General features: G+C 43.9%; 1 protein-coding gene across 2 annotated transcripts in view; it reads right to left on the bottom strand.

The window, feature by feature from the left end:
* Window positions 1-25,623, bottom strand: part of EXT2 (exostosin glycosyltransferase 2) — a 123,091-nt gene that overhangs the window by 16,313 nt on the left and 81,155 nt on the right. For both annotated transcript variants that reach the window (XM_081098502.1, XM_081098503.1), the window contains 2 exons: window positions 23,857-24,046; window positions 14,704-14,870 (listed from right to left, as the gene is read on the bottom strand). In XM_081098502.1, coding sequence (XP_080954628.1) covers window positions 14,704-14,870; window positions 23,857-24,046 — 357 coding nt within the window. The remainder of the gene's footprint in view (window positions 1-14,703; window positions 14,871-23,856; window positions 24,047-25,623) is intronic.

Below are 25,623 nucleotides of genomic sequence, written 5' to 3'. Positions count from 1 at the left end.
AACATAGTACGTGAGCCATAACTTCTGTTTGGTTTGTGGGCCTGGGCAGGCTCCATTAAAATGCACAGCCAGTTTCCTCTTCCCAGCACCCAGCACCTGTCTATGCAAGTCACACCAGCACAACACTCACTGATTCACTTCAATGGAATTAGAGAGATTTCTGAAGGGCTCCAAGCACAAGTAAGTAAACACCAGGATGGACAAGGTGGAGGAAAAGGGGTGAGGTGGGGCGAGAGGGAGGTACCCATTCAGTGGGAACCTCTGCTAGATGGAAACTGCACCCCCATTTACTCTGAGTCAGCAGAGCTCTGTAATCCATGCAAAGGAAGTTGAAATCACTTTCCCAAGGGGTTCTTCTTTTCAAGCCCGTTTCCAGCAATAACAGTAATACAGGCTCAGTTTTAGGGTCGAACGCTGTTAAGATTTCAGTCCTCTTCCTGTTAGCTGAAGCCACTTATCAGCATTCTCTCCAGAGGGACTTAATTGGTGACACTGGGTCGCAGAGTGCTAAACTGTGCTGCTCTGAAAGCATCGAGGTGTCCCCAGTTTCAGATTCCTTTGGAGCCTGTAGTGAGCGCTGCTCCTCACGTGGGGCCTCTCTGCCCTTGACTTATTCCAGGCAGCTGGATACAATCAAGATACCATCCTTGTCACTTCATCTATAACTCTGCAGCTGACTACAGGATCAAAACAGAGTGGAGCAGAAGGGGATGGGCCCTCTCTAATCGAGCCCCAGTGTAGCACAGAGTCGATTATGTACATAGTAAAGCATTTTCCCAGCCAGCAGAGTGAGAACTCAAACTCTACCCCCCTCTCCTCTTGGCTACCCACCTCCTACTCTAATTCAACTCTTTTTTTTTTACCTCAGGAGACTGCTCTGGGGTCAGCCTTTGACATGACTAGCAAATGCCTTTATATATTGTACAGTGCAGGCATTTCAGTCTGCACACTCTACCCCTGTGGGTCTAGAATTGTGCTTCCATAGCTCTCTCAAGTCACAGAGCCATGGCTCCACTGTTGGCCCAGCCTACTGCAGCGCTCCACATACTGTGTCCTCCTCTATGTTTAATTGCACACATCTTTGAAGACAAAAGCCAATGTCTCTTATAATGAATTCCACGGCTCGGTTAGGGGCTCAGCAATAATTTGAACAGTCCTTACATTTGAGGCCAGAGAGTATAATAACATACCATCCTCCAACTGTTTCCTTCCAACCTAATTTTTATACATTTGGTCCTAACCACCTCTTCCCAGGATTATGAAAACTTCCTCTTCTGGACTCCCAGCTGTGATCACGTGGCTGCTTTCAGAGTTACCGATTTTGTTTTTTAATTTTTAAGCTTCTGAGGTCCTTATGGCTTCCCATCACCAGAGGATCAAACTAAGCTCTACCTTTGTTTAAAAGGCACAGGGGCAGCCTAGATTACTTCCTACAGAAAAGACAATGGGGGCCATGGTTAAAGCAGATCCAGAACTGGCTCCGCCGCAGTCGTGCAAGTGACCTATTCAAGTTGTCCTTTCATTTTGCCAAATGAGGGGCTGGATTAAGTGACCTCTGATGTCCTTTTAGAGCTAAAATCATATATCTCCTCCTTTACTAAGCTATTCCCAAGGAAACTAACCCATTAATTGCAATCAGTTGCAAGATATAGGTTTCTAAATAGCATGGCCTGCATTATTTAACTTTGTTTAAAATGCCATACACATATGGGTACCTAATAAATGTTCCTGAAAAAAGGATAATGCACTGTATTCTAAGCCAGCTTAGAGAGCGCATTTTAAACTCAGGGTGTGTGCTAACCACAGTCACATTCAGGAAGCTGACTGGAGGGGAGAGGGGGACGGTACAGCCACAGGTGGTGCCCATGTGGGATATTCAATTAGGAAATCACGGGTCAGCTCCAGGAGAAAAGTAACTCTCTGAAGTGGCTGCTACAGTTACCACACTTTCAAAGGCACAGCTCCACAGGGATATTGCTACTGGGTGAGAAGATGCCACATGTATTAGGAGAGGGAAGGAGAAGTGGTGAGGTAAGTATGGATCCAAGGTGCACCAAACCAGGCAGGGTTTCATTTCTCTCCTTGCACACGGCCCTGAGTGTTGGAATACCTAACCATCAAAGTGGAACAGAGCTCTATGAACCAGGCCAGCCCTGTGGTCACATGCTGGGCTCAGCCAGGGCAGAGTTGCAAGGAACCCAACTTGCAAACGTCTTTGAATTACTGGCCCTTCAGGCTTGTGCTGCATGCTGCCCAGATGGGAAAGGGGTAGCTGGCTGGATTCCAATTCCTAGCTGGTTTCCACAGAAGAGCCAGTGATCGGATTCACTCTCAGCCCTCTGGGAACAAAGCTCACCTTTTATATTTGGAATTTCCTGAAATGAGAATGGAGGACTGATTGGCTTCATTTCCAGCTCATGCTTTTCATTACACTGGTGGTTGGTAGTTTTTGTCAAGGGGGTGCCTGAGACACAATGAAATGCTAATGTCAGACATCTTAGAGGAAAGGAGCCCTGAAGTTATCACCTGGAGTTCTCTCATGCTGACTGGTTCTGACAAATACATGTGCATGCTGTGTTATGAATTAAGATCTACCTGTTGGATCACACCAACCTACCTGAGAGACCTTTCCAACTCAAGACAGGATCCTGCTTCAAATAAGCCAAGCAGAGCCCTGGCTGGTTTGATTCCTGGTCAAGGCACATACCTGGGTTGTGGGTTCGATCCCTGGTCAGGGCACATACAGGAGGCAACCAATCAATGTTAGTCTCTCACATCAATGTTTCTCTTTCTCTCTCTTCGTTCTCCTCTTAAAAGCACACAAAACAAAACAAAAAACCACGTGAGAAAAACAGTATCACAGGAAGGCTTCTGGGATCTGGCCGCAGTCCTACTTTGCTCAGCCTGGCTGGAGGTTAGTGCCTTGGTGATGGGGGACACGATCTCCAATCCCTCCATGCTCCTGCTTCAGGAAGCCTGGGGCAGTGACGAGGCAAAGAGGCCGTCTGGAGTTGGCCACAGCTGACAGAGGAATGTGTGCTACTAAACTTGCACCACTTACCACTGCGAGGAAGGCACAGCCAAAGAAGGTGGCTTTAGAACTTGTGCCTTCTGTGGGTGGTAAGGACAAGAGGCTCACTTTGATGGTCTAAGTTGCTGACCCCTGCCAACACTCTCTCAGGCAGAGGTCATCCGGAAGGCAGAGATCCTCTGACCCAGTTCCCTCACTACACAGTGAGAAAACTGACAGCCGGAGAGGAAGTGGCTGTCCCAAGGTGACACTGCTAGTTCACGATGGGTCCTAACTGCCAGTCCAGTCGGCTCTTCATGACGTCATGATTTCCCACCCTTCTGATTCTAAAAAGCACCTCATCCCCCCATGCTCCATCCTCGCTCATAAACAAAGAAGTCAGATGTGGTCTTAAATCATACACAGTGTCATCAGGGTAGAGATGGTAAAGTCACACATGCATGCTGATGACCAAGTTGAAAACAGAACGGGAGGAGGTGGGGAAAGTGACAAAACCCTGTGCTCTCCGCAGTACTCATCTTCTAAAAGCTGAAGGCTCTTCATGAATGTGGTTTCCATTTAGCAAAGAGCGCCACATGCTCACACCATTAAAAGAAGGAACTCCCGTCAGCTATGTAGCAAACCAGAGAGATTCCACATATGACATCCCCAGGCCTACTGGAACCTTGTAATCTGTGAGGCTCTGGGGCAGAGAAGGAAATACAAGCAAAAAGCAGCTGAACAAAAGATTAAACTCAACTACTATTTTTCATAAGGCAATGAATCCCTTGAGTGATAATAAAGAAGGAAAGAGGAGACATGAAATTGAGGGTATGGGAGGAGGAAGAGATAGGTCAGGATAGGGCCATGGATTTTCTAATTTTGTGCTCCTTAAGACCCACTAAACATGAAATCATCTTTATTTCCATAAGCTCAACTCCAATGGGGGCCATACTAATCTAAGTCTAGTCCCAGGGGATTGCTTAATGAAGTTAAAAGAAGAGTAATCATAAGCCAATGGCTATTCTCTTTAAATCCTGCACGAGTGGAAAAAGAGATGTTAGTTTTATAAATAACCATTATCAAGTCTTTAAAATATCAAGTGGATTTTGTTTTCTTCTCATTGTAGAAAAGGAGGAAGTGGCACTGACCACAAACCCTGTAATCCTGGCTGAATTCAAAGCATAAATGTGGTTCAAAATAATTTCTTAATGAGTAAATTCATCACAGTGCCCTGTTATGTGTATGTAAACCCCAGAATCCCTTGGTGAATAATCAAACAGCAGAGGGACTCTTTCAAATTATTTCTTTATATCCCATCTATTCCATCCCCCACCCCCACCCCCCAAATGACTTGGAATGGCTCACAATAAAAGATAAAAACTACAATAAAGTCCAAACTGTCAAAACAGATGATGTCCTCAACAGCATTAATAAAAATTTTAAAAAAAACAAAAACCCGCCCTGACCAGGTGGCTCAGTTGGTTGGAGCATCATCCCATACACCAAAAGGTTGCAGGTTCAATCCCAGTTGGGACATGTATGGGAGGCAACCAATAGATATTTCTCTCTCACCTCCATGGCTCTCTCTCTCCCCCTCCCTTCCTTTCTCTAAAATCAATAAAACATATCCTTGGGTAAAAAAATTTTTAAAATCCAGAAATTTCCATCTATTAAAAAAAATATTAATCCTGATATCAAGTTCTAGAATGGCAATCCAACAGCAAGCTCAAGCCATGGCGATGGAGAGATCTGAGTATCCCTATTAATTCATTTATGCATTCAACTTGAGTTACTTGAGTTACCACTATTTTTAAATTAAACATCTTATTATGAGACAACTACAGATTAAAAAGAAGTTGTGAGAAAAATGCAGACATCCTGTGTCCTCTTTACAGTTTTCTACAAGGGCAACATCTTGTGAAACGATAGTGTGATGCATACCATCAACACAGTCAAGATACAGAGCATTTCTATGACAAGGGTCCCTCCTGTCAATCTTTTCCAGACACCCTCCCCCATTCAGGTTCCCGCTGGCAACCACTAACCTGTTCTCCATCTCTATATGATTTTGTAATTTCAAAAAGGCTCCATAAGTGGAATGACACAGTATGTAATCTTTCGGGATTGGCTTTTTTCACGCAGCACAATTCCCTGAAGACCCGTCTACATTTGTTCCCTTTTATTGCTGAGTAACAGTCCACGGTGTACATGTACTAGTTTACCCACTGAAGGACATCTGGGCTGATTCATTTTTGGCCAGTGCAAGTAAAGCTATTACGAATTTGTGTGTGCATAAATTTTCACTCCTTTGGGATACATGCCCAAGAGTACAACTGCTGGGTCATGGTAGTTGCGTGTTTAGTTTTATAAGAAACTGCCAAAACTGTTTCTCCAGAGTGGCCTCACCATTTTACATTCCCACCAGCAATGTACAAGTCATCCAGTTTCTCGGCATCTTTATCAGCATTTGGCATTGTCACTATTTATTTTCTATTTTAGCCATTCTAATAGGTGTATAGTGATATATAAATTATGGTTTTAATTTGCATTTCCTAATGGCTAACAATGTTGAACACCTCTTCATGTGCGACTTTCCATCTGCATATCCTCTTCCGTGAAATGTCTGTTTGTGTTTTTGCCCATGTTCTGATTGGACTGTTTGTTTTTTAACTGTTGAGTTTTGAGAGTTCCTTATAGATCCTACATGCTCAGTCCTTTGTTGGACATGTAGTTTGCAAATATTTTCGCTCTCTTTTCATCCTCTTCAAAAGGTCTTTCACAGAGTTTTAAATTTTAATGAGGTCCAATTTATCAATTTTTCCTTTTAGGATTATGCTTTTGGTCTTAAGTCTAAGACTCTGTTTAACCTGAGACCTGAAAAATTTTCTCCTTAAGTTTTTTTTTCCTAAAAGCTTTAAAGCTTCATGTTTACATTTAAATCCATGATTCACTTTCAGTTAATTTTTCTATAAGATGTGAGGTTTAGATCAAGGTTAAATTTTTGTCTATGGATATCCAACTGATCCAACGCCATTTGTTGAAAAGGCTATCTTTCCTTCACTGAACTGCATTTGCACCTTTTGTCAAAGATCAGTTGCCCCAACTATTTTTAGGGACTGTCTTATGCTTCAAAAAGTGAATACAAAAGTAAAGCATATATCTTGTTACTAAGGAGCTTATCATTCAGAAAAGCTAATGACATGTGCATAAGAAGTTAGAGATGAAACAAAGCAAGGGTACAAGAAAAAGTACAAAACAGAATTAAGAGGAAAGTAGGATTACTTCTGGATTGGGGGTGGGAAAGCAGGGAATAAGGAAAAAGCTTTATGGATTTCATTTCAAGGGAAGAAAAGAAAGTTAGTTTGCAACGTTAGGATTGAGATTCTCATTACCCACAACCAGCTAGGTAAATAGCACGAAATTACTCTTTTTAATAAATATATTTTTATTGTTTTCAGAGAGGAAGGGAGAGGGAGATAGAAACATCACTGATGAGAAAGAATCACTGACCGGCTGCCTCCTGCATACCCCCTACTGGGGACCAAACCTGCAACCCAGGCAGGTGCCCTTGACCAGAATCGAACCGGGGAACCTTCAGTCTGCAGGCCGACGCTCTATCCACAGAGCCAAACTGGCTAGGGCACAAAATTACTCTTTGCTGTCTGTCTAGGAGGCCAAGAAATGGAAGACCAGGATTCCCTACCTAATATAGAATAGGAGAGTATTTAACTTTGAACAGCTCCTTATAATTTTACTCATAGGAACTATATAGGAGAAAATTCAATGTCCAAGCACATTAAGTTCGCTCTTTAGTCAATAAATATTTACTGAGCAACTACTGTGTGTCAAGCACTAGGCACACGGTAGTAAACAAGGCAGACACAACCTTGTCTGAATGTACAGCTCTAAAGGGGAGTTTTCCAGTCTGGTCCCAGGTCTACGCTGTGGATTTCATGATGGTCCTGCTTGTAAGTTAGCCCCTTCCTTCCTTTTCTCAGAGCAGTGTGTCAACATTTCATCAAGACTTCTGGCCCACCCCTCAAATCTTCAGTGTAACACACAGGCTGGCTGAGAATTTAGAAATATTAATTTTAAAGGTTGCCAACACTTGAGCTAAATGAGCCAACAGACAGTAGCACATATAGTGCACAATTAATGTGAATCCCAGGCACCAATTTTTGAGCACAAAGCAATGGATGTGATCTAAGAGCTGTAAATATCACACTGACCATCACCTTGCTTTCTAGACTCGCTTTCCCAATCATGACGTTTCTAAGGTCAGGGGACTATTCTGATCTTTTAAGTCTTTTTCTTTTTATTCTTACAAATAATGCTACATCTAATGCATTAGCAATCACCAAGCATGGCCTCAAACTCACAGTTTGTAAGCAGTTTACAACAGGCAATGCATAGCTCAGCTTCACGTTTGGGAACAACAGAGAATTTTCCTCAGAAAGCTATTTTCCTGAGAGTGTAGCTGGGAGAGTTCGGGGCCTGGGTGCTGCTGTGGCTTTCCCCTGGCCCTATGCCAAGCCTGCCCACACTCCTGTAAGCATCTCTATCAAAATCAAGGCAGATAAGCAGCCCATGAAAGACAAATTCCCCCTATCCCCAAATCAGAACCCAAATCCTGAAGCCTGAATTCCTGAAGCCTGAATTCCTGGAGAAAAGCCTGTAATCAACCCCATAGAGACAACAGGCAGCTTCTGGAACAATAACCCTCAAACACATGGATCCTTTCAGTGTTGGAATATCATTGGAGTTATCTCTGTGATGGGTGGGGGAGGGGAAGTGTGCATTCTTTAAACCATCAGCTGTAGCGACACCTCTTTAAAGGAACCCCCCACAGGACAAGCACTAAGCTACACTAGTAAAGCCAGGTGGCCCTGATGGCACCGAGGCAGGAAAGATGCTGAGGCCCCGGAGGAGCACACGGGGTGAGGAGTGGCAGAGTCAGGAGAGCGCTCTCCTCGCCAGCACTGCCTGGCACAAAGTAGGCACTTATGGAAAACATACTGAAACCAGCTCCCCGACTCACTTTGCATGGGAGTCTGAAGAGACACCCCTCGACGGAAGGTTGTGCCAGCAAGAAACGTGCTCCCTTCACTTTGGGAGCCTGAGCCCCTCGCCCTACATGGGATGCTTCATTCATGGCTACGTAAACAAATTCTGAGCTTGTTACTTTTAATGTGCTCAGTGGGGAAGGAAAAAGTGTCACTCTATTGTAATTCCCAACTGGGTGCTTTTTAACCGCTCAGATGTTATTTCACGGTTCAGCATACATACTCGATTTCCTTCCCTTAATATTTGTTTGACTTATTCTCCGATGGGGACTGGGTGCTTTAGAAAAGCTCCGCAAGGTCAGCCTTCCCGCAGCCTCTCTCAGCACCTCGGTGGGCTCCTGGCCGCGGCCCGGGCTCTTCTTTCAGCAGTTCTTGCTGCAGCAACCACACACACCAGCTATGTTCCCGCCAGGTCCCCTGGGTCTGGGGGTGTAAATCAAAGCAAGCTGGACGGAGGACAGACCGAACAGATTACTCAGTTCCCCCACAGGCTGAAAACAGGGAGCCTGGAGCAACATGAAGCATACGCAGGGAGAGGAGTCTCTCAGGAAGAACGGCTCACCTCTGCCACAGCCTTCCAGTCTCCTCTGAGGGAAGCTCTGGACTACACAGGACCAGCAGGGGGCGGCGGCGGGGGCGGGATCACTCACAGAAATGAGCTATTTGGCCCATTCCCTCTTCCAAAGATGACAATCTCTATTAAGGGCAACTCTTCAGGTAAGTAAGGAAAGTGAAAAATGAAGTAAAGACAGACAGATGTTCTTTTTGATCTTTATTATTGTACTGATATTATGCCCAGGCCCAGGAAAGGTACTCAGAGGGGGACTGTCACTCATGTGTAATACGCAGGCTCCAAGAGCACCTACAGCCATCAGCTTCTTCAGATACTTAGTGAAGAGGGTGCACCACAAATCCTAAGAAAGGGAGAGTTTCCAAAAAGTGCAATTTGGGCACAGTGGTTCTAACTGCACTGTAAAGCTTTAGTGTCAGACCCGGCAAATGCTGATTCAGAACAATGTCGGCGAGGTCTGACCCTGTGTGCGCCCCAAACGGGCCCAGCTCTCAGCACCCTCAGCTCCCCAGCGCTACGTGTACTCCCTGCTGGACTGGCCCCATTGGGCCTCCAGCTACAGTCCGTCAGCCAAGTAAGAGAAGGAAATACTAGAATCCCAGTCTTTCCAGTCACCCATCGGGTCAGAGCCTGTGGAGGCTCAAGGACCTGAGTCAGCCAAGAGGTCAAGGAATGGGACTCTAAGGTACTGGCTCTCATGAAGGCTGACACACTTCCAATAACTGGATTATGCACCTATCCAGGGATGTCCCTTCATTTATGGGCCCCCTCAGGGAAGTTCCCTTTTTATTGGTCTTGGTTATGCAAGAACTGAGTTTGTTCATGCCCTGGATGAGCTCCAAGGGAAAGTCTGCTCTAGAGTCCACGGCAGGATGATAGGTGGTTCCATGAATCACAAAGAAAAGCCTCCTGGATTCCCAACAAAACTGAGCGCATTTTCACAGTTAGGCCTCTGAGGCTTAAAATTCAGGGAGGAAAGCAGTCAACTTTCTGAGAGAAGGATCATGACCATGAGCCTGTGAGGAGCAATCTTAGACCCAGGCCACGGCTGCATGTGCATCTGTTTATTCCCCAGACCTGGTATCTGTGGCAGGGAGCTCAGAGAGAAACGAACAGAAGGGCAGAGAGTCTATTTTTAAAAAAGTTATCAGCCTGCTAGCTTTAAAAAGAGATTATTATGAAGTTTAATTCCATGATAGGTTGTTTCCATCTTTCATCTCTTCTAGTAAGAAGGGAAAACGTGGGATGGTTTATTTAGGACCACAGATTTTATCATCTCTCACCCTCTTCCTGGATGAATGTACGGATAGCTATAAATTTCACTAATTATGTTTAAAATGTGACTGTTATATAGCACCCCAGCTCTGGAATTCTCCAGTTAGTGGAATTCTCCAATTCTCCTCATCACAAACTAAATATAAGCTATGTGTAAGCCATTTTCTTCTCCTTGGTTCTTCAATCCATTTGAACGTCCAGTTGATAGATTTTCGACTACCACTGCCTGTCCCTGTCTTCACTCTCAGTCATCTCCACTTCATTCTGTGATTTGACTGCTTTCCCCATATACCTCCCTACAAACCGACAGTCCCTCTTTACCACCTGAACCTTCTCAGCTGGCCTCTGAGCCTGTCAGCTGGGCCTCTACTGCCTAACCAACCTCGTGTCCATTGTTAACCAAAACACAAGTCCCACCCTCAGCACATCAATCTGTGTGACCACACATACCAGGCTCATTCTCACTTTGGTGCCTTTCCCCTCAGTGTTTACTGCTGGGGTCCAACCCCAGCAGGTCCAGGGGTCCCCAAAGGTGTGGACGGAGTCGGCGAAGGAATGACACGGAGACAGCATTCAGTTGATCAGCAGCCTAGCCAGGATCTCTAGCCAAGTTCTGGTCAGGATCTCCAGCGAAGTTCTGGTTAGGATCTCCAGCCAGGTTCTGTGCCCATGTTCTCTTGCTAGGTTCTCCAGCCAGGTTCTCCAGGTTCTCCAGCCAGGTTCTGTAGCCATGTTCCCTCGCTAGGTTCGGTCACCAGGTTCTAGTCAGGTTCTCTTGCCATGTTCTATCCAGGTTCTGTCTCTAGGTTCTTCAGCCAGGTTCTCTCGCTAGGTTCTGTCTCTAGGTTCTGTGGCCAGTTTCTGTCCAGGATCTTTTGCCATGTTCTCTCGCTAGGTTCTGTCTCTAGGTTCTGTGGCCAGTTTCTGTCCAGGATCTTTTGCCATGTTCTCTCCAGCGAAGTTCTTCTGTCTCTAGGTTCTGTTTAGGTTCTGTGTCTAGGTTCTGTGTCCTGTTGTCTTGTTACATCTGTATTTATACCAGTTGATTCCAATCCTATCAATCTCTATTCCAAAGGTTAGGGCGTTTCTTATCTCCATTCCAGGGAGTAAAGATTATGTAGCTTAAGCATGATTGTTCGTAGTTAAAGTGATTAATTACCCGCCTGGCACTTAGTTAAGGGGTTTTATTCCCTCCCTATCTTCAGGGGAAAATCCCTACCTGGGGAAACAACCTTTCTCAGAGAGGTGACCTTGGTTAAAACACACAGTGCCAAGAAGGTGAGCAAACATATTAAGAACAGTATGCCATATATGCCAGGTCCCTTGAAACAGCAAGGATGGACCGGCTCCCCGCAGTTTCCTACACCAGGAACACTCAAAGATGGTTTTATGTTCTCATAAAAAAAAGTGGGGCATTCCAAGATACTTTGCTGTCTTCCCATGATTCTTTGAGAGTATATACTTGCCATTACCTTGGGTTGTTGTGAACAAAACAATACAAATAAATTCTCAAAATTTATTAGCACCCAAGAGGTTTGACCAGCCTCTACCACCCATGGGATACCCAGGCAGTAAGAGAAAGTAAAATGTTAGGCATTTTGTGCACCTAACAACATGCAGTTGGCTCTTAGTGAAGTCCATTCACCACGTGAAGTACGTGAAGTACTGACTTTATAGCCAGTATTACTAGCCCAGAGTGTTTCACATCTCTCAGGTGAAAAATGTTCAACACTTAAGTGCTACTAATAATTTTTATGGTTGGAAATGAGGATCAAAGTATGAAAGGAAAAATAAATTCACGGGTTCATACATTCAGCCAAGTCTGCATGGCTCATTTTCTGCCACATGTTTTAAATGGTCTCTCTAAAAGGCGGGGGAAGGGAGGAGGAAAAGTTGCATTTTATTTCCCCACTCTTTAGGTCTGAAATAAAAGCAGACAGACGTGGAGGGGAAAAAAATCAAACATTCGAGTAACACTATACACTGCTACTGTTCCCCCAGGAGTTCCTTGCAAATGAGTATCAAGAACTCAATAGATACTTTCCTGGTAAAATACATAAACAGATAAATAAATTATTCCAGGCTGAAAAGAATTTCAACATCTGGCAGCTCGCTAGAGCTTGTCAAACAAGTCAGAAGCACGCGGGGCCAGGGAAGATCATTCTTAGCTCCTGATTTTGGGGCTGGAGAGGGAATGTAACATTTCCCAAAGCTCTTTGCCTTCCAACAGGGAATATGACCCATTTAAACAGGCAATGACCCCTGTGTTTTCTTCCAATAAAATAAATAATGATACCCAGCATTAGGTCTCTAATCCTAATGTCTGTGTGCTCAAGTCATAGACAGTGGAAGAAAAGAGGCCTTTCCTACATGGACCGGCCTTTCATTCTCAAAAACTTGCTGTGGTATACTTTTAATGGCTATATTAAATGAACATTTAACACTTTAAAGAAGGAATTTAACCCTGGCTGGTGTGGCTCAGTTGGTTGAGCACTGTCCCATGCACTGAAGGGTCGTGGGTTCAATTCCTGGTCAGGCACAAACCCAGATTGTTGGTTTGATCCCTAGTCAGGGCTCAGGCAGGAGGCAACCAACCAATCGATGTCTGTCTGTCTGCCTCTCTCTCTCTCTCTCTCTCTCTCTCTCTCTCTCTCTCTCTCTCCTTCTATATTCCTCCCTCTCTAGAGTCAGTGTATATATATATTCTATATATATACATCCTCAGGTGAGGATTAAAAGAAGAAGGGATTTAACTTCTTTGCACCTCAGTTTCCTCAGGAACGAAGCAGCAGGATAGCTCTAGTTCCCTCTATGTTCTTTTGGATGCTTAACAGGCAGGCTAAGATTCTGATCCTTTCGGCCAGATCAGCAGGGAGGCCTGAGGATGGGTCCCGTCTAGCGCAGCAGCCTTGTCTATGTGCCACAGTGCACAGCATTAACATCACCGGTTTGTGCTTTTTTTAAATAAATATATTTCATTGATTTTTTACAGAGAGGAAGGGAGAGGGATAGAGAGTTAGAAACATCAGTGAGAGAGAAACATCGATCAGCCGCCTCCTGCACACCTCCTACTGGGGATGTGCCTGCAATCAAGGTACAAGCCCTTGACCGGAATCAAACCTGGGACCTTACAGTCTGCAGGCCGACACTCTATCCACTGAGCCAAACCGGTTAGGGCTTGTGTTATGTTTTGACAAATGCTGGGAAAGCACTGTTGTGGCTCTAAGAACTTCTTCCTGGAAAGGGATTCTAGGGCTATCATTTTCAGACTAACAGTCCAGGTAGCTCTTCCCCCATCATTCCTCCTACATCTCTTACCTTTCACAGTGGGGGCAGACTGTGCTAGTTAATAATTACTGTCTCCCAGCCGCACCCCTGCTTGGAATGCTGGGGCTGAGACTCCACAAGAATATGTCCGTCTGGGCTACATCACTCTGAATTTTCCCTTTCTCACAGAAATAGATACATGGGTATAGTTTGAAGCCATATAGACAATAAAGAGAGAAAACCTGCAGAAACAATTGGTCTTTTGCCCTGAGTTGGCTAGAGAAACAAGTAATTTGCTTTTTAAAAAAAATGGGAATGAGATTTACTAAAAATCATTCAACACCCTAAATGTGATGATGTAAAAGACAACTCTATGAATGAAAACAAGTCCAAAAAGATGAATGTGTGTGTGATTAGCTACTCTCAAGCCTTTCACTGGTCAGTAACTATAGTGACCAGGCTATCACTCACCTATTCCATAATTTCTTTTACACCCAAATAGAGCTACATACATAAATATTTTAAAAAATAATCATGGAAAAATTGAGCTTTTAATTTTTGGGGGTAGTGGTGTTAGAGGGATTCCTATTTCTTCCCGTTAAAATTCACTTTTTACTTAAGGGCTAGAAAATATATTTCTATAATAAATACGTGTACCAAATATGGCTTCATTTAATAAAACTTCACGATTTCTTAGAGCCCCAAATTCAACAAATCCCAAGTCAACTAAAGAAGATGGTTCCCTCTCTCCCAAAGGCAGGATGACTCCAGGGGATCAATGTCACCACCTTCGCACATGCCAGCTGTAGCTAATTGATTTATACACTCTGTTTTGCTTAGGTCTGATCCACCATTACGCCCCTGCAGCCACGGGCCTCTCCTGTCGCCATCGTGCATCTCTCGTACATCCTCCCCGACAGAGCTCATCAATTCCTATTGCTTTTCACCAGGCCTCAGCTCAGGGCACTTTCCCCTGGGGAGACCTTTACTGGTCTCCATACTTAACCCTTGAACCCTGCCTAATCCATCAGCCGCATCGAATGAACAGTGATAGAGAATGTTTCTCCCTTCAGACAAGCAGCCAGCCTCCCCACTTAAAACTCAGAAAGAAAGCCATCAACAGGGTCTGCTTTCTGTTTGTCAGCGTCGCCAGCTTCTTCACTTACTGATGTTTTTATTGTTGCAGCGCCCAGCTGCTGGAGTCAGGGGAGCGCTATTCAAAAGGAGACATCAATTAAGTGCTTGTTAAATGCTATAGATGCTCTTTTGAAAATGTCCCCTGGGACTCTCCTTGGGAGTTCCCCAAACTGGTGGAGGGACAGTTGTCATTTTGGAATAGGGTTTCCCCAAAGTTTTAAAGAACAGCTTCATAACCCTATGCACAGCTTTGGATCTATTTGAACTTAATTATTATGACTTTGGAGAATGAAATATAATAGTCTTTATTATGAAAAGTAAGCAATAATAGGCAATAAATATTAAGTATGTAAATATACTGCTTAAAATCTCCTTACCTCATAACCAAACTGTAGCTCATCAGAGGTCAGCATAATGATGTCATCATCAATAGCCAGGACAGCCTCCGTCTCGATTTCATCGTAAGGGAAGAAACGGTTACTCAGCTTGTTTTCAGCTGTCCTCACAACCTTTAATGGAACCCGGATTTTGGGCCACAGAGACTCTGGAAAAAGAAAACACAAGGTATTTATCTTAAAAAAAAAAAAAGGTGGTGACAACAGCATATCACAAATGAGTTGGAAGAATCAAATCCACACACACGGTGTGCAAGGGCAGTTCTTACAAATGCAATTTTATAATATTTTATACTAGAGGCCTGGTGCATGAATTCGTGCACCAGTGGGGTCCCTCAGTTTGGCCCTGTGGGGACAGGGCCAAAACCGGCTCTCCTACATCCCCCGAGGGGTCCTGGATTGCAAGAGGGTGGTTCTCAGGTGATGCAGCCTGGAATTGGGCTCCCTCCTCTCTGGTTCCAGGTGCGTCACCAGAGAACCACAGCTGCCAAGTCACCACAGCTCAGCAGCTCCTGCGTTGAGCGTCTGCTCCCTGGTGGTCAGTGTGCATCATAGCTACCGGTCAGAGTGCCTGCCTCCTGGTTGTCATTGCACATCATAGCTACCAGCCAGATGGTATTTATACACACACACACACACACACACACACACACGTAGCCCGATGCACAAAGATTCGTGCAAGAATCGGCCTTCCTTCCCCTGGCTGCTGGCACCACCTTTCCGTCTATCCTAAGTCCTACAACACTACTAATTCTCATTGCTGTCTCCACCAGAATGCACAAATTGGCTTTTGCTCATAGCTGGGATGGGGAAGCCAAATGACCACGATCACATGATAAGAAGAGAAATGGAGTCTGGACTGGCTTTCTCAGGCCCATGGTTTTAACATCAGAACCCTACCACCTTTGCAGAATACATTCCGGTTGGTCCACCCCAGCTCAAAGCTTGCCTGTGTCTCTGTTAGACAGCACAATGCATGTGCTGAAGATGTCTGCTCCAATGTGCCCACCTCCAAAATGCAACCACAAACAGCCATCAAGGCCGTGAAAATCCGCCCCTCACCCAACTGTTTCACTGAACGGGCATATCTTCCTTAACTGAGCACTTTATCCCCTCAACAGCCCTTCCCCATGATTTACTGTCTTTAGATTCTCATCATGTACAATTTACAGAGTAAATATCAAATTTCTAGGTTCAATTATGTGGGATTTTCTAGTATAGTGAAGAAACACCAACCCATGACTTGCCTTACATTTTCCCCATTCCACTTTGAAATGAGAGAAGCAATTCAACCGCAGGTTCCTTATTTTAAACTGCTGCGTTTAGCATAGCATGAAATTAATCCTTCTTTGGTACAGTACCCATCTCTACACACCTCAGGGGACTTTACACGAGGGCAGTTCGTTCTTCACACATTTGTTAAATTAGAATAGGAAAGCTGGGCGTTAAACTGCTTCCCGAAAGTTCTCACGTAACTGTGGGACCATCTAGCTTTTGAGTACTGAGCCCCAAATGCCATTCCACAGTCACTACACTGGAGGGAAGTATGACAGAGGGAAAGTCAGAAGGGGAAAAGGCTGTCTTTATAGGCTGCAATAAAATATCTTACTTCTGTGTATTCTACAGTAAATCCATTCACCACCTTGCTGGGCCATTACAGGGCCTTGGGAGAAGCCTGTGCAATCAAGAGGCCCTGTAATTAAGGACGATATTCAGTCTCACATAAGCACAGGGCCTAAAAAAGAGGTCAACTCCAAAAGAAGCGTGCCTGGAAAAGGACTGAACTGGAGACCAAAAATGATCCTATGGGTCACTGTCTTTTAAGCAATAACAACGGTTAATTGTAGCTTCATTCTTGGCACAGAATTACATCATTAATAATATCTCTGGAACAAGTGAATTGGCATAAGACTGAGAGACCAGAGACCTGGGTGCTGCATTATCTATGGGATCTTAGGCAAGTCCCTTCTTCTTAGGGTAAGAATAAGCAGGGGAGAAGGGGACCTTTAGCAGCTAGTATATGCCAGACACCTAAGAGATGCAGTGTCATTTGAGCCTCCTGAGAACCCTATGGGGCAGAAATTATTTACTAACCAATCTTTACAAGGCTCAGAGACGTGAAGTAACTTGGCTGTGGTTACAAGCTAATAAATGATAAGGCAAGTACTTGAGTTTAAGTCTGTTTAGAATCAAAGACCAAATAGGACCTATACCGTCTATTGCAGCTTGAAAATCTCATGTTTCTCTAGATCTGGAACAAAACACTAAAGTTCAATAATTTTCTCCAGCAATCATTCTTGCTTGTTTCCTATACCCTCTTTCAGATAAATAAAATTGCTGTCATAAACCCACTGTCCAAATCCATATAAAGGATTATATCTGTAATATCTAAAATGAAAAAAGTTATAGTCCAACCTACTAGACCAACAGCTCTCAAACTTTTTGGTGTTAGGATTTCTTTGTGCTCTTAAAAACAGTTGAGAACCCCAAAGAAGATTGTTTATGTGGGATACACACACAATTTATTGTATCAGAAATTAAAACTGAGGAAATCTGAAAACACAAGAACACATTCCACCTGCCGTGAGAGTGATGATGTCACCCATGTCATGGAGCTTGTCCACTTGTGAAAGAATAAGAGTGGGGAAGGGAGGTGACTTAGTATTATTATGAAAATAATTTCAGCCTCACAGACCCCTGAAAGGGTCTCAGTGATGTCCATGGTCCCAGGACCACACTTTGAAAACCTCTGTGCTAGACTGTTCTGGTTTGGGTAGCACAATCCAGGGAAAGTCTGAACAAACTGGAAGACAGTTGGGAGGAGTTACAAGAATAGTGCAGGCACCTGAATCCAGGATTTCTATAAGAACGCTTAAGAAACAAAATGTGCCACTGGTCAATGTATTGCCTCTCAGCTTCAGTTTCACCCTTCACTGCCCTAACTGCGATGCTGGAACTGGGGCCTGCAAACAGTTTCCTTTGCCAGCTGGCACCGTGCTAAGCTCTGGCAGTAGAGGGTGCTGGAGGGACACTGCAGGAGGAACCGGGCTTTTCTTCCGGTTCTGGGTGCTTTGTCACTTCTTGTTCCTTCTGTACTTGGCCAGCTGATAGACAGGCAGGGGCATTTATTGCCCGCAAGTTTAACTGCCCCGCCCCCCAGAGGCAGCTTCCCAGCAGGTTCTGCAGACACCCCAACCAGCTACCCAGTGAGTTCAACAGCCCCTCTGTAGGCAGCTTCCCAGAAAGTCCTAGGGATACCTCCAAGAGCAACGCAGCTGAGGCTCTGCCCACGTGGTTCCCAGTGAGCTGCCCTGAAGCCCTCACCAGTTTCCTAACAAGGTCAATGATACCCCCTGGGCAGGTTCCAGTTGAGCTCCAGGGGTATCCAAGGAGACGGTTAGTTTCTTGCTGGCCAGACCTGGCCTGTGGCACACCTCAGCAAACCTCACCATGCAGTGAGCTGCATGGTCTGAATCTCAGACCCAGCTGGAGAAGGGAGGCTCCCCAATTTATTTTCTGTAATCGTTAGAGTTCTTCTTACCCCTTAGTCACAAATGTCCTGTTACTAGTTAACAGTTCTTTACATTAAACTTCTCCTGTTCAAGTTACTGTGAGGTTTCTGTCTCCTCCCTGGGCCTTAGCTATACACCAGTTCTCATCAGAGAGGCTATCAGATGAAAAGGGAATTGTTCTCTATGGCCTCTAAAGTTAGAACCATGACCAACAGCTGGGTGAAAGTTACAGGAAAATTTAGACTCAAAATAGGTAAGAACTTTCTCATGGCATAAACTGTTTAAGAAGGAATTAAATGCCTTCAGCAACAATATGGGATTTTGATTCTGTTTATAAAATCAGGACAAAAGCATGAGGTAGGAAAGAAAAAATTGGTGGGAAAGTTTGCTTCTTTTTTTCTTCCACTGGTATTTTCCAAAGAATAGATTTACAGTGGAACCTTGGTTCTCGAACTTACTTTGTTTCTGAGGGCTGTTCAAGAAGCTAATGTTAAAAAACTGAGTTATTTTTTTCCCATTAGATATAATGTAAATTGAATTCATTCATTCCAGACCCCCAAAGAATTCCCTATTTTAACCTTTCTTATATACACTACATGCTTAATGTACTGTTTAACCTATAAACAAACACTTCTTTTCTTAAATTTATCAAACTACCCTCTACCAGCCTTAAATGAATCACTTTCAGCACTGGGTTCAGGGATGTCTTTCAGGTCAGAATGCAGCATTTTTGCTCATTCATATACCACTGCCTCCCAAATGGCTCTTACTAGCTAACTGCTTTTCCTTTATCCAAATCAACAACAGTTTTTGGGTTTTTTTTTACCTCTTCAATTGCCTGTGATCATTGTTTTTTTCAGGCCCTTAGCAACATTAGCAGACACTTTTTGTCATGCTGAGGTATCAGCTTGAAAATCCAAGTCTGGTTCGACCACCAAGACATTTTTTCAGTGAATATCTTGGTCGAGAACCAAATTGTTCACGATGGGAGGCATTGGAGAAATGAGGTTTGACTGTACTTCTCTGTTTCTTTTTGAGTCCCTGAAAAGGACCTAGTTCTTTTACATAATCCCAAATCGGAGAACTGAGAAGACGTGATGATTTTCCTACTGCTCAAGGGTGATCTTTGCACCCAGTGGGGCTTAGTGCAAAGGGCATGAACTTTAAGATCCAGAGAAGCCTGTGTTTATTTCTGACTCCACGATTTGCAGTGTTGTGGTTCAGGCAAATTGCTCAACTAATCTGAATTTCATCCTAGAAAAGTGGGGAGAATAACAGCTTTCTCATAGAACGAGAGAAAATATATGTAAAGCACTTAGCACAGTTCCTGTTCCTGGGACAGAAAAGGCATACAATACATGGTTATAATAACATCGTATCACTATCTTCACAAGTGGATTCTTACACAGTCTTATGATCTTTACTTCTCTACTGACAACCCGAAGAGGTGTAGACAGAGGACATGCGGTGACCTCTTAGGATGCAGAAGAAAACAGTGTCATGGCCAGAAGTACTCAGGCCCTAATTCCGTCACTTAGCTCAGATGGGGTATTTTTCCTTACACCTTTAAATTCTAAATGGAACAGCTGGCCCTGTATCCTGTGTCTCATCCTGTGGCTCTGTAGCTGGCAAAATAAAAATGTCCCCTTCCATTCACCATCAAAGAAGTCTGAAAAATAGGATTTTCACACACACTAAATTGATGAAAAACACACAGCTGAACTAGCTGACCCGGTAACTTCACAGTTATGAGTTTTAGTCCAGCTCGAAGCAGGAAAAAACCTCCTTGTGTTAAGGATTTTTTAAAAATGTGTCTTGATTAACCGTTTTCTCCATGTTGGATGCCAAGGGAGATGTGAGCAAAGAGAATTTTTCTCTAGCTTGGCAAAGGTACCACCAAATGTTCAGGCTGAGTGATGATGACCGCAGCCCATCACGGCGGTCACTGTCACAAACACAACCACAGGTCCATGAACGAATGGTGGGACTATCTCTGCGCAAACCTGGAGCTCACTTCAGGAGGGCTTGGCTGCTTGGTGTCCACCTGGCCCCCAGGATCCTAATCCCCACAGTTGCAGAATTTAGCTCTAAAGGAAGGTAGCTGCTGCTTCCACTTCCTGTTGCCTCCTCGGAGCTGACCATCCTGACAGATGCAGCCAATCCCATCCCTCCTGCTAAGAACTATGAAAGTTGCAAGGTTAAAAAGCTGGGAGCTCTTGAGATCAATTCAAATTTTAAACTGAAATCAGTTAAAAAAGAAGGCTGAGATCAACTTGACTGAAATGGACAATGGAACGGCTTCCTTCAAACTGAGGCCAAGGGCCAAGCCAAATAACTCCTGGATCCATCAAGCGGGGAACTGAAGAGTTGGGGAGCAGGAAGGCAGGGGCTGCCTTTTTGTTCTGACAAGGCTCAAAACCAACGTGACGAAAGCTCACTGGAAACTTCTGTTGCCTTGTCTAAGTATTTATTTAAACTTCAAACCAAGCAATTTAGACTTATATATAACCAAAAAGAAAAAAAGTATTTGGTTGGATTGGAAAGTGAAAAAAAAAAAAAAAGGTGTGGGGCGGGGGGTAGTTCTGACTACACTAATCCTCCCAGCAGCAGACATGCTAACCACAATATTTATCTTAGTAAATGTAGAGAAAGTGAAAAACATCACTTCTGCCTCTAATATTTCAAAGCCGTGGATTTGTTTTTTAAAATATATATATGTTACTAATGCTATACACACAAAAATCAGATGACTTTGCTGGCACGAGAGCCAGAGCTGACAGCCCCATTTACCAACTGAACAAACACCCCCAGAAGATTAAACATGGTTCATGCTCTCCCCAAACAACCACACTGCCAGGGCCAGAGCCCTGACCTAAAAACTACTGTTAGAAAAAGCCTGGTCCAGTCTCTAAACGTGTCAAAATTAGGAGCCAAAAAATTTCAAAAATAAACTAAACTCTTGGTCATAAAATTAACCAGTACATTTTAGTAGGGTCTACCAAAACTCAAACTGAACACCCTGCTCCGAAACCTATCTTCATGCTATTGCATTTAGCTCTGTCAACGTGGGGGCTTGGACCAAGAAGGACGAAAAAGATCTCTCCTTTTGCATAGTTTGCAATGAATATCTGCCCAAAAGAAGGGACTCAAATTCACAGTAAATAATTTACCTCAAGCCCAAAGTGGCTAAGCAAGATTTCCAAGAAGTCCCTTTAACATTTAGCACTGGACTTTGCAACTCTGCCTCTGGGCAGGGAGGGGGGCTGAGAGGCCCTCTGAAAGCTGGTGGCCTTTGTGAGCAGGAGCAAGTGCATGAGCTGATTGTGAACGACACCACCTGCTTTCTAGAGCCGAGGCATACACAGCCCTCCTTCTTAAACATGGCCCGTCCTGCCCTGGCTGGTTTGGCTCAGTGGACAGAGCATCGGCCTGTGGACTGAAGGGTCCTAGGTTCAATTCTTGGCAGGGGCACATGCCCAGGTTGTGGGCTCAATCCCTAGTGGGGGATGTGTAGGAGGCAGCCGAGAAATGATTCTCTCTCATCTTTGATGTTTCTATCTCTCTCTTCCTCTCTTTCCTCTCTGAAATCAATAAAAATATATTTGAAAAACAAAAGCATGGCCCATCCTTTATCAATGAAGAGACTAATTAGCAATACAGCACCATCCAATCCACTTCATCTTGGGGGGAAAGGGAACAACTGTACTGATGAATCCAAGGCAGCTGTTAGAGGCCCTCCCATGCCCCTCCCTTGACACTCCTTTTTTGTCTTCTCTACCTGTTCCTTCCTATCAGCCTCTTCCTTCCTCCTTACATGATGACACCACCTCCCTTTTTGTTCTACCCCCTTTTCCCCTTTATTGAGCATTAAACAAAACAAAACAAAATTAGAAACTGAGAAGAAAAAAGATTGACATAAAAATATAGTTAACAAAATTTTTTGAAAAAAGCAATGTGTTTGCCCAGCCAGTGTTGCTCAGTGGTTGAGCATCTACCTATGAACCAGTGGTTCTCAACCTTCCTAATGCCGCGACCCTTTAATACAGTTCCTCATGTTCTGGTGACCCCCAACCATAAAATTATTTTCGTTGCTACTTCATAACTGTAATTTTGCTACTGTTATGAATCATAATGTAAATATCTGATATGCAGGATGTATTTTCATTGTTACAAATTGAACATAATTAAAGCATAGTGATCAATCACAAAAACAATATGTAATTATATATGTGTTTTCCGATGGTCTTAGGCGACCCCTGTGAAAGGGTTGTTCAATCCCCAAAGGGGTCGCGACCCACAGGTTGAGAATCGCTGCTATGAACCAAGAGGTCAGGCTTGATTCCCAGTCAGGGCACATGCCCAGGTTGTGGGCTCCATCACCAGTAAGGGGCGTACAGGAGGCAGCCAATCAAAGATTCTCATCATTGATGTTTCTATCTCTCCCTCCCTCTCCCTTCCTCTCTGAAGACAATAAAAACATGTTTTAAAAAAAGCAGTGCGCCTCAGGACAAAATGCAGAACCTTCATTTAAAATGCTACTTTGTTAACTCACACACACCTTGGCTCCCTAAATCTAAAAAGAAAGTACACGATTCTCTCAGAGAACAAAAATACCACTCAGTGAAACATTTTAAGTGTCTCAGGAGGAACTAAAGAATTTTTGTGAAGCAATTTCTGATTTGCCTAACAGACAGAAGCATAGTCTTCTTCCAGCCTAGACTACACATCCACTACTGGGAGTTTGCAGAGTCGACTGTCCCGACTCCAGTATAACCAATTAAAAGGGACTAGCCATACAAAGTGCAGATGCTACTGTCAGGCAATAAACTAGACCTTATCGGTGATAGTGGTGCACATTACAAACTCCAAACTGACTCCGTGCTCTAATCCATCAGAAACTTCCTGGCTTTAATAGGCTATAAAGGGCAGGAGCTTTGAAGTCCCTGGGATTAGGATCAGTAATAGACGGACTGAATGAGAAACTAAATGGAGGTGGGACATACCCTGTGCATTCTGAATTAAAAACAAATCTAATTAATCAAATCGTCCTGGGCCTAGCTGCCAGCCAGGAGATTGCAAGGGTGGCCAAGGCAAGGAACAAAGTGATTAAGGATGAACCAATGGGAACTGCAGCGAGTGCTCACTTAAGGAACTGCTTCGCAGTCTGGGAGGGCATGCTTTGCTGACTTCCCCAACATGGGTGAGGCCATCCTTTTTTTTTCGAAGAGCACAGTATCAGAGCTGAGATAAGGAAGGAGAAAACAAATGCCTTTTAAGCCGAGTTTTCATGTAAACAAATCAGCTGAGAGGGCTGAGGGAAGCTGAGATCTGTTTTCCCAAGGCCGATGGGCTCTGATCCTACTGACTCCTAAGCCCTACCACTGTGGCTACAGAACAAGCCATGGGCTCGGAGTTAATGGGCCATTCTAGAACAAGAATGAAATGATTGATAACTGGGGTCAAGCTGCCTCAGAAATGGCATTATTGCTGACCAAGTGGAAAAATTCATTTAAAACAAAGGAGGCAATTAACTTGGCTAGCCATAATGGATCCAGCTGAAAGTTGTACTAACACCCAAACCACCGGGCCTTTTCCTAATACACCACCTCCCCACTCTTCTTACCTTCTGGGGGGCTTTTATTCTGATTATTCCAGACGACCAGCAGCTTGGATAGACTGGGCACCTTGGACACTTCTGTGATGACCCGGAAGAGACTCTCCACTCGGTCGTAGGTGAGGACAATGGCGGTAAAACCTTGAGACTGTGGTGGGATCAGTGGGAGGAAGAGTGGGTTGCTCACACTACCCCACTTCTGCAAGAGAATAGATTAATGAGGGTCAGAGAAGGATCTACTAACAACGGGGCTGGTCTCTTTCCCAACATCATCAATAAACCCGACCATGGGAGGTTTGGTGGCTTCTACCATGACCAATCCAAGAGCTAAGCAATTTTTCAAAATCTTCCCTTCCTCAACATTCATACTGACTCTCTGTCATTCAGTTTGGTTCTGATACTATTAAAAACAGAGCAGAGAATTGTTGCAGCTGAGGAGAGATTTCTAGCTAAACATGGCAGATTAAACCCATGCATTTATCTCTATCCCCTCCCCAAATCCACTGAAATGACAGTTAATAAATATAACATACGAATCTACATTGACAATGAGACAGGAGAAAGGAGAGCTGCTGATGAGCAATATTAACATGTTTCTCAAAGGGGCCAGAGAAGTGGCAACAGAGTAGGAGAGTGAGAACTGAAACCTAAGGGCCTACAAAGGGGAAGCCAACAAGGTTCAAGGTCAAAGTGTTGAACCCCACAAAGGCTCAGGAGTTAAGCTCAGTGGGTACGTTGTGAGGGTAAGAGGAGGGATAGGGTTGAAAATAGGAGGACCGGTTAAAAATGACAGGAGTAACTGAAAAATAAAGAATGATTTTTTAAAAGTTTCAATTGGAAAAACAGCACACACACAAGACACAGATAAGAAGCAGTGAGAGACCCAGATTCACAAGCTTTTCCTTCACCCACCACTCAGCCAGAACTCTACTCTTCTCCCCACCCCCGCTCGACAAGGAGGTTTATTCTCTGAGGAAACGGAAGCTCCAGACATGGAAACACAGGCACAGCTGAGAGGAAAATGCAGGTGAAAATCTATATTCTGAATGATGAGCACTACAGCCTTCTTCCCCTGCAGTTCCTAAACCGCAGGCAGCTGTGTGGTGAGCTTGCCACTCGTCATCTTACAGCAAAGCCTTCCAGGCAGTAAGCTGCCCTCATACAAAGAACTTCTGATTCAGTTTTTAGTGCTTCTCTCATAACCATGAGCAGATCCTAGAATCACAGACATTTCAAGAACATCTTCAGCATGAACAAAAGAAACCAAATGAACAAATATCAGAATAGGAACTCAGGAGAAACAGAGACAATAAAAGCAGAAGGAAATGAAAACAAAATCAACAAATTATATCCTCAGCGAGAGATTTTCATCCATGAAAGAATGAATTGTTATTTTCATTTTAAAAGATCTATCAAGAACAGGAGAGAACTCTTAGAATTTGATAGCTTATAACTATGTAAAAGGCAGAATTGAAAGATAAAGATGATAACATATTCCAGTATGGTGAACAAAAAGTCAGATGAAAAACAGGATAGAAAATATGAGAAAATCTAGGAGGTCCAGCATCCATCTAACAGGAGGTTCCTAAAAAAACAAACCACAGAATAAGGAAGAAACAAAACTATCAAAGAAATTAAATAAGTTCTTGGAACAAATGACACGAGACACACAAATTATTCAAATTGAAAGGGTCCAATAAGTAATAGTAAAGTGATTTTAAAAAAAGACAAAACCCAAAACAGAACAATGAATCAAAAAACACAGCTATATCAAAG

This window comes from Myotis nattereri (assembly GCF_964212035.1).
Source record: "Myotis nattereri genome assembly, chromosome: 9".
Classification (NCBI taxonomy): domain Eukaryota; kingdom Metazoa; phylum Chordata; class Mammalia; order Chiroptera; family Vespertilionidae; genus Myotis; species Myotis nattereri.
Note: the sequence above shows the minus strand (reverse complement) of the source record. Positions and strands in the feature narration are given on the sequence as shown.